This window comes from Myotis yumanensis, unplaced genomic scaffold, assembly GCF_028538775.1.
Source record: "Myotis yumanensis isolate MYYU_CA2020_CCGP unplaced genomic scaffold, mMyoYum1.0.hap1 SCAF_3, whole genome shotgun sequence".
Classification (NCBI taxonomy): domain Eukaryota; kingdom Metazoa; phylum Chordata; class Mammalia; order Chiroptera; family Vespertilionidae; genus Myotis; species Myotis yumanensis.
In genome coordinates this window covers 87678036-87696164 of record NW_027223754.1, presented here as the reverse complement: position 1 = coordinate 87696164, position 18129 = coordinate 87678036, and the positions used below count along the sequence as shown (strand labels likewise).

At 39.8% G+C, this 18129-nt stretch overlaps 1 protein-coding gene across 9 annotated transcripts in view; it reads left to right on the top strand.

Moving 5' to 3' along the window:
- Nucleotides 1-18129, top strand: part of CAB39L (calcium binding protein 39 like) — a 157467-nt gene that overhangs the window by 105275 nt on the left and 34063 nt on the right. For all 9 annotated transcript variants that reach the window (XM_070409072.1, XM_070409076.1, XM_070409075.1 and 6 more), the window contains 2 exons: nt 1192-1310; nt 9489-9657. In XM_070409072.1, the coding sequence (XP_070265173.1) occupies nt 1192-1310; nt 9489-9657 (288 nt within the window). The remainder of the gene's footprint in view (nt 1-1191; nt 1311-9488; nt 9658-18129) is intronic.

The window sequence follows — 18129 nt, the reverse complement described above, 5'->3', positions numbered from 1 at the left end:
TATCCCTTCCTCTCTGAAATCAATAAAAAAAATATTTTAAAAATATTGGCTCAAATGGATCACAAATGTAAATGTAAAACATAAAACTATAACACTTTTTTAAAAATCAAGGAAAAACTTCAGGATATAGAGTTAGGCAAAGAATTATTGAACTTGACACTAAAAGTATAATCTATAAAACAAAAATTGATAAATTGGATTCTATCAAAATTCAGAACTTTTCCTCTGCAAAAGATCCTGTTAATGGGATAAAAAGTCAAGCTACAGGTTGGGAAAAAAATACTTTAAACCACATATGTGACAAAAAACTAGAATCTAGAATATGTTAAAAACCCTCAAAACTTACTAGTGTAAAAAAACAAACAATCCAATTAGAAATGGGCAAAAGACATAAAGAGACATTTCACCAAAAAGGAATATGTACAGATAGCTATACATGCTGTTCCCTGGCCATTACAGAAATGCAAGTGGAGACCAACATGAGAAATTACTACATACTTATCACAACAGCTAAAATAAAAATTAATGACAACGCGAAATGCTGGTAAGGATGCATAAAAACTACATTGCTGATGGAAATTAAAATGGTATAACCAATCTGGAAAAACAATTTTGTCAATTTCTTAAAAAACTAAACATGCAACTGCCATAGAAGCAATTACACTCCTGGTATTTATTACAGAGAAATGAAACCTGGTTATGAATGTTCACAGCAACTTTGTTTTTGTTTTGCCATTGATTTGTAAAGAGAGTGGAAGGGAGGGAGGGGGGGAGAGAGAGAGAGAGAGAGAGAGAGAGAAACATCGATGTGAGAGAGACACATCCATGGGTTGCCTCCTGCATATGCCCCGAAGAGTTTGGTTATGTCTATAGACTACTATTTTATAACTACTATTTTATATTCCCCATGTGCCACTTCATTTACTGCTGTGAGAAATCGACTTCTAATTGTCCAAATTTTCCACAGTGCTAACCCTGTGGAAAGGAGCTAAATCTACCAGTATTTTGTATGCTCTATGTTGAATGTTTGAGAGCACAACTGACTAAAGAGTAAATTAATGGTTTCACATTATGAAGGACAGTGCTATTTGTATGTGTATGTATATAAACAGCCTTTGAGATATAATTCACATGTCATATAGTTGACCCATTTCAAGTATACGATACAGTGATTGGTTGTTTCTTTAACAGGGCAAAAAGGATGTGACCCAGATATTTAACAACATCCTGAGAAGACAGATAGGCACTCGATGTCCTACTGTGGAGTACATTAGTGCTCATCCTCATATCCTGTTTATGCTCCTCAAAGGGTAAGTACATGGTTTCCTTCAAAGTAGGTTTGAGTTTAGAATAGTTGTTAAAAGTAGAACTTACATGCATAGCCCATGGACAGATAATAGTGCGGGGAAGGCCTGGGGAGGAGGGAGGAGGAGGGAGACAGTCAATTGGGGAAAAAGGGGACATCTGTAATACTTTCATCAATAAAGATAACATTTTTAAAAAGTATATAGCATTAGCCTCATTTTGAGATATGATGGGTTCTCTTTTGTAATAACAGTAAAGGTATTTGCCATGCTTAAGGTCAGCCTTCCAAATCAGCATCACCATAATTACTTAGACCACAACAAAATCCTTTCTTTACATCTTTATATTCCTTTTTTCAATATTAAATTTATTGGGTGATATTGGTTAATAAAATTATATAAGTTTCAAGTGTACTATTCTATATTACATCATCTGTATGTTACATTCTGTGTTTACCACCCAAAGTCAAAACTCTTCCTGTCACCATATTTTGACCCCCATACCTTTACTACCTCCCTCCTCCACACCTTTCCCCTCTGGTAACCACCATACTATTGTCTGTCTATGAGTTTTTGTATATTTGTCTTATTTGTTCATTTGTTGTTTTCAGTTTTCTATCCTACATGAGTGAAATCATATGATTCTTGACTTTTTCCATCTGACATATTTTGCTTAGCATGATATTCTTAAGATCCATCTATATAGTTGCAAATGGCAGTATTCCATCTTTTCTTATGGCTGAATAATATTCCATAGTATATATACCATATCTTCTTTATCTACTCCTCTATCGAAGAATACTTCAGTTGTTTCCATGTCTTGGTCACTGAATAATGCTGCAATGAACATGGAGGCACATATATCTTTACGAATAAATGTTTTCAAATTTTCAGGTAGATACCCAGGAGAGGGATTGCTGGGTCACATGGTAACTCTAGTCTTAATTTTTTGAAGAACCTATTAAACATAGTACATACTGGATGTCCTAGCCAGAGCAATCAGGCAACAGAAAGAAATAAAAGACATCGGAAAAAAAAAAAAAAAGACATCCAAATTAGGATTGAAGAAGTAAAATGATCACTTTTGATGGAAGACAGGATTCTTTATATAGAAAACCCTCAAGACTCCATTAAAAAAAAACTATTAGAAACAATAAACAAATATAGTAAATTTGCAGGATACAAAATCAATGTACAAAAATCCATTCCATTTCTCTATATAACAATGAAATTTTAGAAAAAGAAGTGAAAAGAAATTCCTTTTGCAATTGCAACAAAAATAATAAAATACCTAGGAATAAAATTAACAAAAGATATGAAGGACCTATAACTGAAAACTATATTATTAAGAGAAATTGAATAAGACAAAGAAATGGAAAGATATTCTGTGTTCATAGATTGGATGAATCAACATAGTTAAAGTGGCTATATTATCCAAGGCAACATACGGATTTAATGCAACCCCCATCAAACTCCCAATGGAATTTTCTCTCTTTTTATTTTTTTATTTTTATTTTTTTTTTAATATTTTATTGATTTTTTACAGAGAAGAAAGGAGAGGGATAGAGAGTTAGAAACATCAATGAGAGAGATTGATCAGCTGCCTCCTGCACGCCCCCCACTGGGGATGTGCCCGCAACCAGGGTACATGCCCTTGACCGGAATCGAACCCAGGACCCTTGAGTCCGCAGGCCGACGCTCTATCCACTGAGCCAAACCGGTTCGGCTCTTTTTATTTTTAAATAGAGTTATGATGATATTATATGGAGCTTTAAAATACCCCAGTCAAAAAAAAAAAACGGGGGAAGGGCATTAGGGAGATAGATGAAAGAAACACAGAAAAATATTGACAGTTGTTAAGGCTGGGTGATGGGTACATTGGTGTTTTTTTTTGTACTTTCTACTTTTTTATACTAGTATGGTTAAAAATTATTTTAATAAAAACTTTTATAAATAAGGTTATTGGGAGGAATTTATGATTTTAATATTAGACTTCTGGCACATCTTCCACTGATCACGATTCTTTATGGATCACTGAGAGAATTTTAATAACCTCATCCTCAGGTTCTCTCACTACCCTGAAATGTCACTTATCTGGGCAAGGAGAAAAGCCCATTTAGAGAAAAGTCTTTACTCATAGTCTTTTCATAAAATTTGGGCTCCAAATCCTTTATACCATATTTTGTATCCCATATCCAGATTAGTCTCTTTGGTGGACAAGTATTAATTTCTTTCTGACTTGTATTCTTTAGGTTCAATATGGTATGTTACTATCATATATCTAAAGACAATTCAGTAAAAAATGCTGTTCTTTAACAAATTGTTAATTCTCTAGGATTTCAAGCTAAACTAGAAAGAAAATGGTGACAAGTAAAGTTGATTCTGATACAACTATTCCATTTAGGGCTTCTTGTTATCTGCCCTATCTTCAGGGTCTCCTATAATTCCCTCTTCCTTCACACTTAAACAGTCCTCAAATCTCATTAAAGATATTAATGGTAAAACAAACAAACAAAAAAAACCCCACAAAACATGAAATTTAGAAATAGGTCTGGGTTGAAAACTTGCTTCTGTCGCTTACTAGCTGAATAACCTTGAGAAATCTAGACTTATTTTCTCTAAGTTTCAATTTCATCATCTATAAAATGGTAAGAATAATACCTGGTTCTAAGTATTATTAAAAGGATTAAATGAAATAACATAAGTAGAGATACTGAATGCAATACCTGGAACATAACAAGTATACAATAAATGGTATCTACAAAACAGGAAGTGAAAAAATGGATTTAAAGTTTGGGTTAAAACATAAAAGAAGAAAGAAAAAGAAAAGAAAAACATAAAAGGAGAATCATTATAATAGAGAATAAAAACCAGAGGAGTCAGCACCAAATTGTTCATAATGGTTTCTTTGGGAGATATGCACTCCCTTTCTACATTATGCATTTCTAAAAATGTTTGAATTTTTAAATAATAAATATGTTATTACTTTGAATTGGAAAAAATTGAAATATTTAAAATATATATACTCTCTTCATTCTCAAAATTACCACTAAAGTTCTGACCCTAATTATCTCTTCTTGGACTCTTCCAAGCTGGAATCTCAGTTCCCCTACTCTCCAAGCCATTTTCCTCATTGCCACTCAACTGATCATGTCTAGTTCCTGGGTAGTCTCCAAAGTCTAATATTTGTCATGGTTCCTGCCCTCAGGAACCTTATCTATAAGTAGAATAAATGAGATAAATATTTGTTCTTTACCAAACCTAAGGTTATTGTTATTGTGACTTTAAACTTAAGATAGGCTTAACTTATGGACCACCTCTTTATATAATAGGCAATAAGTTATTGAAAGCCAATATCCTGGAGGGTAGTCAGATTAGAATGATATATGTGTATTACAGATCCCTTAAACCAGGAGTGGGAAACCTTTTTTCTGCCAAGGGCCATTTGAATATTTATAACATCATTCGTAGGCCATACAAAATTATCAACTTAAAAAAAAATTAGCTACTATATTTGGTCAAACATTTAATTAACTCATCCCTAATGCCGTGGCAGGGCCAGACCAAATGATTTCACAGGCTTTATACGGCCTGTAGGATGGATGTTTCCCACCCCTGCTCTGAGCCAACAGTCTTTATATTTTCTTAAGTCCTCTATGAATAAATGACAATGCTTTTCTCCTTCACATTTCAGAAAATATACACCTCTTTATAGCATGTTTAGTATTTCCCCACCTGTAACTCTTTCATGTGTGCCAGTAAGTTGATTTTCAAATTATTCTAAGAGAAGTTTCTAACACTATAAATAGGCATTTTTTATATTCTGAAAATAATCATGCCTACTTGAATATATTAGCATTTAATGTTAATATCAGTTATTCAAAGAATACTCAAATGATATTTTAAAAGATTATTCAGAATAAAACAGGACAAAAGTGAGTAAATATCACCCTGGTTTAATGAGTTCTCTCAATATCCTTATTTTCCATTTCCTCTACTGTATCTATAAATTTGATAGTGTAAACTAAACTAGCCTATTTCCTAAACTGTGGAATATAAAATTTATTCTTGAATCTGAATTTCATGTAAATATTTTCTTATAAATAATAGTTCATTATTCTTTATTGTTCAGCAAGACATTATATCTTGCGTTTGGTAAATAATATCTTGAAGCTTTGTATGAAGGTAGTTTGGTTTTTCAAATGTTTGATTTTCCTTATCTATTCAGTTTTCATATCATTTCAGTTCTCATCTATTCAGTTTGCATCCACCTAGTGGTCTTTTATGCTTTTAAAAATATTTTTATCAGAATCTTTCTAACTTGCAGAATTCATGGTAAATTTGAAAAAATATCATTTTTTCCTATTATCAACATTATAGGAAAGCACTTTTTAAAGAATTGAGATATTAAAAGTTATTTTTCCAATGGGCTTTGTACTAGAACCGTAAAAACTAGTATTGTATTCAACTGAAATGTTAAGTGATACAAGATTTTTTTTAACCCTCTACTCACTTCCCAGTATTTTACAACTATATCTTTCTTTGTTCTATTCTTCCAGTATTTACCACACAATTGTCAACTGTATCATTTCAATATTGGGCATGTCTTACTTGAACTAAATATTGTTCATTTTCTTAAAACCTTATTATACACTGTAGTATAACTCAAACCTAGATTTATTTCATTGTTAAATTTGACACTTGAAAAATTGTTATTAAATTAGAAATGGAACAGGTCTAGTATGCTATTCCTAAATTGTTCCCTACAATAGACATTGTGTTTTTCTGGTGTAGTTTTTGCTGTGAGCTGTAATTCTACTTCATGATTATAGTGAGTCAGTCAATCCAAAACTATTAATTACTGGTTATCTATTATATGCAAACTAGGGGCCCAGTGCACAAAATTCGTGCACTGTCGGGGGGGGGGGGTGGTCCCTCAGCCCAGCCTGCCCCCTCTCACATACTGGGAGCCCTCATGGGATGTCCTACTGACGGCTTAGGCCTGCTGCTCCCTGCTTCCCTTGGGGAGCGGGCCTAAGCCGCAGTCTGGCCTCCCTTTGTGGGAGGCGACCAGGCTAATCAGGGGAAGGCACCAGCCCCATCACCCTGCTGCTGCAGCCACTGCCAGTCACCACAGCCACCAAGGTGTTTTCATCAACATGGACTCCAGTCCCTTCACCATGAAAAAATGACAACTTTCTTTAGGCATTTTCAAGATGTGTCTTTCATAGGATATGACATTTCTTTATTATTTTTTTTTATCCTCACCTGAGGATATGTTTCCATTGATTTTTAGAGAATGTGGAAGAGAAAGGGAAAGACAGAGAGAAACATCAAAGTGAGAGGAACACTTTGATTGGTTGCCACCTGCATGAGCGCTGACCTGGGCCCCAGCCAGGGAGGAGCCTGCAACCTAGGTACATGCCCTTGGTCAGAATTGAACCCAGACCCTGTGGTAGGCAGGCTGAGGCATTATCTACTGAGCCAAACCGGCTAGGGCAGGATATGATATTTCTTACCCTCTCCAGCAGCAGACCTTCATTTTTTTCTCCAGGAGTGAGGTGGAAAAACCCTACATCACCTTGTTGGATTCTTATTACCCAAGTTACTAAGAATATTACCAGTGGCATACAGGGAGCTTAGCCAATGATCGCTCAGAAAAGGTATTTCCTCTGTAGTTCACACCGATCCCCGGCTCGGCCCCTACCCAGGCCTAAGGCCTTAGGCCGGGCGTTAGGCCTGGACAGGGGACCCCCAGCCCCATGCAATCGCTGGCTCTGTCCCTGCCCAGGCCTCTGGCCTCTGGCTGGGGTGTTAGGCCTGGGCAGGGGACCCCCAGTCCGCTCTGATAGCAGGCTCTGCCCCTGCCCAGGCCAGAGGAGCGTTAGGCCTGGGCAGGGGACCCCCAGTCCGCTCCGATCGCCTGCCCAGGCCTCAGGCCTCTGGCTGGGGTGTTAGGCCTGGGCAGGGGACCCCCATCCCACTCCGATCGCAGGCTCCGCCCCTGCCCAGGCCAGAGGGGCATTAGGCCTGAGCAGGGGACCCCCAGCCCACTCTGATCGCAGGCTCCGCCCCTGCCCAGGCCAGAGGGCGTTAGGCCTGGGAAGGGGAACCCCAGGCCGCTCCGATCGCCTGCCCAGGCCTAAGGCCTCTGGCCCGGGTCTTAGGCCTGGGCAGGGGACCCCCAGCCTGCTTTGATCACAGGCTCCACCCCTTCCCAGGCCTCAGGCCTCTGGCCAGGGCCTTAGGCCTGGGCAAGGGACCCCCAGCCCTGGGCAGTCGCTGCCTCCGCCCCTGCCCAGGCCTCAGCCTCTGGCCAGGGCATTAGGCCTGGGCAGGGGACCCCCAGCCCCGGGCGATTGCCAGCTCCTTCCCTTCCCAGGCCTCAGGCCTCTGGCCAGGCATTAGGCCTGGGCAGGGACCCCCAGCCCGCTCCGATGGCCCGCTCCGCCCCTGCCCAGGTCTCAGGCCTCTGGCCGGGGCGATCACCAGCTCCACCTCCCCGGGTGGTGTCTGGCACTGCCCGCCCCACCTCTCCAATCCCCGATCTGTGGCCCGGATCCTGCGGGCAGCGTCTGGCGCTGCCCACCCCAACTGCAGTATGCAAATTTAATGGCCATCTTTGTTGGGTTAATTTGCATACTCTTCTGATTGGCTGGTGGGCATGGCGAAGGTACGGTCAATTAGCATCTTTGTCTTTTATTAGTGTAGATTATATATATCTGTCCCTTATCTTTTTTCTGAATTCCAGATGGGTATATACTATAGCAAAGGTGATATCTCTAACTAGATATCAGGCATCTCAAAGTTAACATGGTCAAAGACAATCTCTTAATTTCTAACCTGTTCCTCAACTAGTTTATTCATTTTAATGAATGGCACCACCATCTACCCAATTATATTTAAGCCCAAAACACAGAACTTATTCTTTAATCTTCAGTTTCACCCCAAATTTATTCCCCTGCCCTAGCTACATCAGCAAGTCCTGTTGACTCTTCCTTCAAACAACATGCATGACCTGACCACAGCCAGTGGTTCTACTACTACTACCCCAGTCCAAGCTACCATCATCTCTAGTTGGACTTTTTTGCTTTAAACTCTCCAAAGACTCCCTATTGAAATTCCTGTAGGTTATCAGGCCCCTGCCCTTCTCTGCACTCCTGCCTCATTTCACACCATTCACTGCTCTTCCCCCTGTACTTCAACTACACTGGCCTTCTTCCTAACTCATCAAGCTGGTTCTTGCCTTAGAGCCTTTGTACAGTTAGTTCCCTTTGCTTGGAATGCTTTGCCTATTCCCTGGCGACTCAATCTAAAGTAAATTAAATTAAGTAGTAGTTACACTCTAAATGTACCTGTTGTTACCGGAGCCCTGGGGTCTAGGCTAGAAATAGAGTACCCACAGAATCATGACTCAGGTGAAGGTTCATTAAAGCTTCGTGCACATAAGGAGACAACACTTAGAAAACAGGAAAGATGCTACTTTTTGAGCAATGGCTGGGGAGCAGTTTTAAAGGATTTTAGACAGGAAAGATGACATCTAAGTATAATGTCTAAGCATGTAGTGGTGGGGCTCTTTGGTGCTTGCACAGTATATCATGTTTCTTCATGCGTCACATGTCTCATTAGCGTATTAAATCTCCTCCCAGGGTTGTGTTTTTTACTGTTATAATGTCGATAGGTCATGCAATAGTTGTTCTGGGGCTAAACTGCACATGCATTAGGGTTGGGATACTTTCCCCCAATAAAGCAGATCTCTGGCATTGCTTTGTCTGGCCTGTAATTGGATGCAGGGTTTGAGGGCCAACCAAAGGAAATGCCAATCTTATCATGATAGGCTCAGCCTGTCACACTATTTTTATTCTCTTTAGTTTATGAGCGCTTCTCAGAAAATGAAATTATCTTTTCATTTTTTATAGCCTGCCTCTTCCCCCACCAGATGTAACCTCTCTAAAATATGGAACAAGTGACCTTGTCTGCTTACTGATGTACCCCCAGTACCTGGAATAATACCACACATATCATAGATATTCAGTGGGCATTGGATGAATGGTGTTTGAAAGAACTATGACAAGTGCTATCTATGCCTCCATTAACAGCAGTATTGAAAAGGTTCTTTTGATACTATTAATATTATTTTGTTAATAGGATAACAGAGTTCTCTATCTCTTGTTTATGCTTTAGATATGAAGCCCCACAGATTGCCTTACGTTGTGGAATTATGCTGAGAGAATGTATTCGACATGAACCACTTGCCAAAATCATCCTCTTTTCTAATCAATTCAGAGATTTCTTTAAGTATGTGGAGTTGTCAACATTTGATATTGCATCAGATGCCTTTGCTTCTTTTAAGGTAATTTTTTTTCCTTAATAAAGTAGATCACTTAGTTTCAGCATTTAGAGTCACTTGGTCTCTGAAGAAGCAATTTAATTTTAAAAAGCAGAAAATTCTATTTCTTTGGCTTGGGCATAGACAAATGTGTATGATGTGGATCATAAGAGGCATTAGAAAATAGAATACAGTCTATTAGGCCAGTCTGCCACATCTCAACATACTGCCACAGCTAATACAGAATGAATTCCAATATATAAATAGGAAAAAACAGTACTCTATGTATGTCATACTTTTATTTATGTTAAAAACAAAGTGTATAAGCTTCCACTTAACGTGTATATGTATCAAATGCCTCTGGAAGGGTATATGGGAAATAGAGTGTTTGCCTCCAAGGAAAGGAATTGGGTAGTGAAGGGAAGTGGAGAAGTACATCTTTGAAAATGAAGGACATAATATTATTTTATCAGTGTACTTTTAAATTTCCACATGGTGGAACAAGCACTAATAAATTATATTGTATGTTTTTTATAATCTTACATATTCCTAGAAACTTTTTATATACTTTGTTATTATGTAGGTGTTAAGTTTAATCTAATTTAGTTTTTAAATTAAAACATATTTTTAATTGTGGTAAAATGCACATAAAATTATCATTTTAACCATTGTTTAGTGTATATTTTAGTACATATATTGTCATATAACCAGTTTCTATTAAATAATTTTCCATTTCCCTCTCCCTCCAGCCACTGGCAGCCACTTTCTCCTTTCTGTTTCTATGAGTTTGATCGTCAAAAAGATGTTCAGAGAGCATATTAGAAAATACTGTAGCTAGTTTGCAAACTAAAATACTAGCACTTACACATCCAATGAATGATATCCCCTTCAGGTTTCTATTTTAGAAAGCCAGGTACTCATTCTTATGATTCTGTCATTGTTTAGTGTATTTGAAACTGGTATCAATGTTTGTGGCATGTTCATTTTTCTTTTTTAAAAATGTTTTTATTGAGTTTTAGGGAGAGAGAGGAAGGGAGATGAAGAAAGGAATAGAAACATTGATGAAAGAGAAACATCGTTGATCAGCTGCCTCCTGCACACCTCCTATAGAGGATCAAGCCTGCAACCTGGGCATGTGCTCTGACCGGGAATTGAACCATGCCCTCCTGGTTTGTGGGTTGATACTCAACCACTGAGCCATACTGGCCTGGCAGCATGCTCATTTTTCAATAATGGCAAATATTTTTAAAAAAATACTTTTATTGATTTTAGAGAGGAAGGGAGAGGGAGAGAAAGATAGAAACATCAATGATGAGAGAGAACCATTGATCGGCTGCCTCCTGCATGCCCCCAACCATGGTTGAGCCCGCAACCTAGACATGTGCTCTGACTGGTAATCGAACTGTGACCTCTTGGCTCATAGGTTGATGCTCAACCACTGAACCATTTTTGCAGGTTCAATTCCCAGTCAGAGCACATGCCCAGGTTGCGGGCTCATTCCCCTGTAAGGGGGCATACAGGAGGCAGCCAATTGATGTTTCACTCTCACAATTGTGTTCATTTTTCAATAATGGCAAATCTTTATGCTTTGAGGGCAGATAAAAGTTTTAGAAATAGCAAATAGCTATTTGATTCCAGGTGGGGTAAAGTGGCCATTCAAATTAGTTAGAACTGTATTGGGCTTTGGTTATAGTAATTATTGTGATAATAAAAAACAAATTTTAAAATAGCTAAAATGGAGCCTGATTTTCTTCATTGTCTAATAAATAGGCTTTCAATAGCTATATTAGAAGAGGAATTCCAAAAATATTTTAAGCTGATGACATAACAGCATCATTGAAAAAAAAGACTTTCAAGAAAGTTGATTATAAAATAGACAAGATCATTTAAATATACATATTCAAATTTGTTTCTTTAAAAGCATTTCAGCAATTTACTTGTTCTGTTTACATAATTCCAAACTACTTTTTTTCCAGGATATAACCATATATTTTAACTGTAATCCATATGTGACTTTTGATTTTTTACATATTATCATAAATACTGTTTCAGCCCTGAGCAGTGTGGCTCAGTTGGTTAGGTGTCAACCTGTGCACCAGAAAGTTACAGGTTCAATTGCCAGTCAGAGCACATGCCCAGGTTGTGGTCTCATTCCCCTGTAAGGGGCATACAGGAGGCAGCCAATTGATGTTTCACTCTCACAGCTCTCTCCCTCTCCTTTTCTCTCTCGCTAAAAATTAATTTTAAATCTTTCAATAAATAAATACATACATACATATTTCAACAATATTGACATAGTTCATATACTAATCTATACTAATAAAAGAGTAATATGCTAATTAGACCAGACATCTTCCGGACAACCTTCTGGACGTCCTTCTGGGCAAAGCCACAGTGGTGGGGCAGAGGCAGTTAGGGGGATTAGACCGGCAGGCAGAGTGATTAGGGGCGATCAGGCAGGCAGGCAGGTGAGCGGTTAGGAGCCAGAGGTCCCAGATTGCTAGAGGGATGTTCCCGAGTGGTCCCGGTTTGGAGAGGGTGCAGGCTGGGCTGAGGGACACCCCCCCCCCCCGCCGTTGCACAAATTTCATGCACCAGGCCTCTAGTCTATACTAATAAAAGGGTAATATGCTAATTAGACCAGATGTCTTGCAGTCATCCTTCCAGACAAAGCCACAGCAGCTGTGAGGGCCGAGGGCCAGTGGTGCAGGAGGCGGTGGCCGCAGGCCCAGTCCAGTCCCACCCACGCCACCGCCCCTCCTTCTGCAGAGGCGGCACTGGGAGAGGCGGCGGCGCCATGGTCCCAGAGCCTCCGCAGAGGCTGGACAGGTTGCCACCACAGTGCCTCAACCTCCCCCACCCTCTCCCCCAGCCGGCCTGGCCCCAGATCACCCCCCCAACAAGTGAGTGGGGGGGCGGGGCCAGCGCTAAGAAGCAAGGGCCAAGGGCTGGCAGCCACGGAGGCAGGCTTTGGCAGCAGCAGTGGGATGATGGGGGTGGCACCTTCCCCTGATCCTCCTGGTCGCCTCCTGCAGAGGGAGGCCAGAATGCAGCTTAAGACATACCCTGAGGGCTCCCACACTGTGAGAGGGGGCAGGTCGGGCTGAGGGACCCCCTCCCCCAAGTGCACGAATTTTCATGCACCGGGCATCTAGTATTAACATATAATTTAATCTTGTTACTGTATGTAAACGATTATGATAAATAGTACTTTTTAATATCTCCCCACAGCCCTAGCCAGTGGATCATGCATCAGCCTGCGGACTGAAGGGTCATGGGTTTGATTCCCAGTCAAGAGCACATACCTGGGTTGCAGGCTCAAACCCAGCCCTGGTCGAGGTGCCTGTGGGAGGCAGCCAATCCATGGGTCTCTCTCACATTGATGTTCCCCTCTCTCTGCCTCTTCCCCTCCCTTCCACTCTCTCTAAAAATCAATGGAAAAATATCCTCAGGTGAGGATTAATGACAACAACAAAAATAGCTCCCCAGAGGTAGAGAAAGGTGAAAGCAGTCACTGCTTATACTGAAAAGTATATATTATCTATAGACTAGGAATTTACTTAGCCTGCTCTGAGAAGGTTCCTTAAATCTACTAAAAAGTATATTAGCTCACATGATGGCAGAGAGAATGTTAGAGAGCAAAAATACTCAAGAAAGGGAAAAAATTAGCGTGGAGCAGGAAGAAGGGGGAACTTCAGGAGAAGAAGAAAGAACCTGCAGGCTGGGCAGGGAGAGGGGCTTCCTGTGCCAAAGAAAAGAGAACACTAGTGAGTGGACTTCACCCTGAAGATAGCCTGGTTAAGGGGTAGGCAAGGCTGGGTAGCTGCCTGTAACACAATCTATGAAGGGAGCCAAGATACCTCCGGAAATATAATGAAATGAGGAAAATTAAATTCATATGAACGGTCAGGGAGAATCCTATTTGAGGATGACAGTTTGCTGTGGTACTTTTGTTTTAATAGCAGGGTGTGCAGGTTTGTTTGAGAGCAGGGCTGAATTGCCTGAGACAGTAAGTAGAGCAAAGGAGCTGTAGTGCCATTGTCTCTAAAAGCTTGAGCCAAATCTGAAATAAAATATCAATCTAGAATCTGAGATTGAAGGAAGGATGGTCACCAGCCTGCTCAGGTTTTCCACATGTCTCCATCCAGTCCTGCCTGCTCCCCAGATTCTCCCTGAGAAAACGGGAGAGAGGAAGAGCCCTTACCTGGAAGTCTGCGATAGATGGAAAAGAGCAAGGGAAAGAGAGAAGGGAAGAAGGAGTAATTAGGGAGAAGACAAGATGTAAAGGAAGAAGAAATCTAGAAAGAACAGCAAAGAGTGAGTGGAAGGAAGGAAGGGTTGGGGAGAGAGAGAGTTGACTGGTGGGTAGAGGAAAGGGGCAGGGGGCAGGAAACATGGACATGTGTTCAGAGTGCTGTGAAACCCTAGGAGTCTTTTCATTTCACAGGCCTCTCAGTCTCACCTGCCAAAACAAAATGGTACAGTGGCTACAGATGAATCCCACCTCCAAAAGAGTATATCTAGAGCACATGGTGAGAGTGGCCCTGGGGCATCAGATATGAAGAATGACATTTAACACAGAATATGATTCAGTTTTTTTCCAGCAAAATATCTGTGCCTAAGCATCTTAGGAAATGTTTTCTATTAATAGATACTGTAATCCTATTTTTTCCCTTTTCTATTTGATGATGAACACAGGTAGTTGCTTTAAAAAAAACGTAAGTAAGATTTCACAAATAATTGTAAACATAGTACAAATTTTAATGCAGGAAAAAGCAAATACAGATGAATATGTATTTTTGGAAGTTTCCCCAAAGATTTTTCAACATTTAATAGAATAAACTATACTTGATAATAATGTCTTGTTATCATATGTTCAGCCCACTTTAATTTTCAGCACAATATTGAATCGCAAAAAATTCTGATGTTTTGATTTTTATTTCAGCACATTGTTTGTTGAACTTAAAATTTAAATAACCAAAAAAATTTTCTAGTATGCTATCAATATTGGAAATGCCAATTTTCTATATTTTTCTAAAATTCTATGGTTAATATATGTAACAATGACCTTAAGTCACTTTTCTTTTTTAAAGAAGCTGGTTTTAAGGGATATTGTTTATTTGGTTTGGTTTTAGTTTGGTTCTACATTAGTTTGGGCTTTGTGTTGTTGTGTTTTTTTTTAAAATATTCTTATTGATTTCAGAGAGGAAGAGAGAGGGAGAGATAGAAACATCAATGATGAGAGAAAATCATTGACTGGCTGTGTCCTGTATGCCCACACTGGGGATGGAGCCCGCAACCCAGATATGTGCCCTGACCTGGAATCAAACTATGACCTCCTGGTTCATAGGTTGATGCTCAACCACTGAGCCATGCTGGCTGGCCTGGGCTTTTGTTTTTAATCTCTTAGACAAACCTCTTTTGTTTTGAGTTCCAAGGTGACTATTGCCCAATTTAGTCATTCATGTTTTAATGTTGTTAGTTTATGTTTTTGTCATGGTATTGTCTATAAATTGACCTTCCCCCAAAACGATTTCTTACAGCCATGTTTTTTTTCCATCCCCCCCTCCAAGAATCAGGATGATTGAAGTAGTTTGAATTCCATCTCTCTGCCACCTGACTAGCTGTATGTCCTTGAGCAAGTTCATTTTTCTTATCTGTGCAATGAAGAAAATACTTCCTGTTTTGTGGAGTTGTGAAGATTAGAAATAATGTGTGTAAAGTACTCGGCACCCTTCCTTCCCCAGCATGTGGTAAACCCTTAACAAATGCAGCTGCTGCTGGTGGATCTATCATGTTCATGCCATTGTGTGTCTCTTAATTCCACCCACCACTAAAATATCAACATCCCATTTGTTTTTAAAGCATAATACTTATACTATGCAAAACTTACATCTGTTAAACAAAATTGTTAGGAGGTGGGATAAACAGTATATACTGTTTCAAATTTTTAAATTTTAAATTCTTTAAAATTTGATCTTTATTTTTATTTGCAATTTTCTGCTTTTTCCTTTTTGGGTAAAATCCTAGCTAGTTTCTTTTTTCCCCGCTTCGTTATATGCTCTATAATAATGCTGCAATTATATTTGTCTATGTATTATGTGTATATATGCATGTGTTTATGTTCAGCAGGTTCTCAAATAATGTCACCTATATATATAATCTATATATATAAAAGGCTAACATGCTAGGTGTCCCTCTGCCCATCTGACTAGTCACTATGATGCGCACTGACCACCAGGGAGCAGATGCTCAACCCAGGAGCTGCTGAGCTGCAGTGACTTGGCAGCAGCGGTTCTCAGGTGACACACCCCAAAACCAGAGAGGAAGAAGCCCGATTCCTCGCAGGGCTGTGCAATTCCAACTTCGGCCATGGTTTATGTTGTTGCTGGGGCACTGTTGGCCTCGAATCTGGTTTACTGCACACTTGTGTTTGCATTCCACACCCTGTACAACAGCAACTTTGCAGAGTGCCCTCTTGCACTTCGGGACCCCTCGGGGGATGTTGGAGAGCCAGTTTCAGCCCAATCCCCACAGGCCAGGCTGAGAGACCCCACCTGCCAGAGTGACCCCGCTCCGAAGATGCCAGGGAGGGACCACTGGAGGTTGGCTCCAGGGTGTGTCCAGCCCATCTTGCCCAGTCCCGCCCTGCCAGCTACCTTCTAATTAATTTCCTTTCAATATGCACTGGATCACTAGTTTCATTATAACATTGTTGAGATGCTGTAGGAACTTAACTCTTACTTATGTCAATTAGCCTATGGTAGAATTGGTTTGTTTTTTTGTGTGTGTATGGGGTTTTTTTGGTCAGGGGGTAAGGGGGCTTGGTTAATCTTCACCAGAGGATATATTTTCATTGATTTTTTTTAGAGAGAGACACATTGGTTGTCTCCAGATTAGGGCTGGAGAATCAAACCTCCAACCCAGGTATGTGCCCTTGGTTGGGAATTGAACCTGAGACCCTTCAGTGCACTGGCCGATGCTCTATTCACTGAGTCACACCAGGCAGGGCAAAGTTGGTTTTGTTTCACTTAAAGTTACAGAACTTATTGGCAATGTTAAGTGAGGACTTACTGTATATACATAGTATAACCCCTCCAGTTTTGTGCATACATTTATTATATACATAAACTAGAGGCCTGATGCATGAAATTTGTGCAAGGGACTCAGCTCTTGCAGCCCCGACTTTATCTAGAAGGTCGTCCGGATGGTCGTTCTGCTGTTTGGTCTAATTAGCATATTAGGTCTTTATTATATAGGATGTTAGGGTATAGCTATGAATATATAATATATACATACTCAAGTGTAAGAGCATGTGTGAGAAAGAATACAAATCATTTAGTGGTCGTATCCATTATATACATGTGCTGGAGAAATTCTATCCTACCATATTCTTCTATTATTGAATTTTTAAGTTATTTCAAGTTTTTTCCCCTTAGAATTTTGAAGGAGATGTTACTAACAGAACTCCCTCCTGATTCTTTGGTGTATTACTAATGTGTAGTGTACAGAAAATCTTTCCAGGCAGCATGCAGTGGCAGAGTGCTTTTTGTGTTGCTACTGTTGCTGCATGTGCAGGCTCTGGGGCAGAGGGAGAACATGGGCCAAACTCTCAAGGCTGACAACTTGTGGCGGGTGGAGAACTCCCATGGTGCATCAGTCCTGGGTCGGCTCAGAAAAATCACTGATACTGCTGAGGATCTTTAGGAAAGGGGTTGTCTGCAAACTAGGTATTCCAAATATCCATCTAGGAAAAGATTAGGGACCCCAAAGGAGGCTGTAGGACTACCTTACTCTCTCAAGGGTCCGTGATAGAGGAATAGTTTGAATTTTTACTTCAGACAGGCCATGACTGAATCTCTGTAAAAGATCCCCCCCGCTTTTTATCCTTGCCCAAGGATATGTTTTTTATTGATTTTTAGAGAGACAGAAAAAAGGAGAGATAGAAAGAGAAACATGGATGTGAGAAAGAAACATCGATAAGTTGCCTCCTGTACACACGGTACCTAACTGGGGAATCAAACCTGAAACTTAGGTGTGTGCCCTGATCTGGAATTGAACCCATGTTCCAACCAACTGAGCCACCCAGCCAGGGAAGTTTTCAACTTTGAAAGGGTGCATTGTGCTAATGTGTAACTCACAGCCCATTAACCCCAGAGCAGGACGATATGAGATGGCCCCCGTTTTAAAATTACAGTTCCAGAACAGCACACTTGTTTGGCTTCAATGTTCTACAGGGAAAAAGTACCACGTTTCCACTGATAGGCCCATTGGTCAATCATGAAATGAAATTAAGTTAGTCTCACTGTTTTTGAACTTGAAAATTATAATACAAAATGCTTTAAATATTTTAATTTTTATTAAAATAGAAGTATATGGGTTTTACCATTGCTGCTGCCTTTTTTGTGAGATTATTGTGTGTATCTTCTATATGCTTTTAGGAAGTTTTAATTAAATATGTACTAAAGTATAAGAATTTATTTTGGAAAGTTGTGA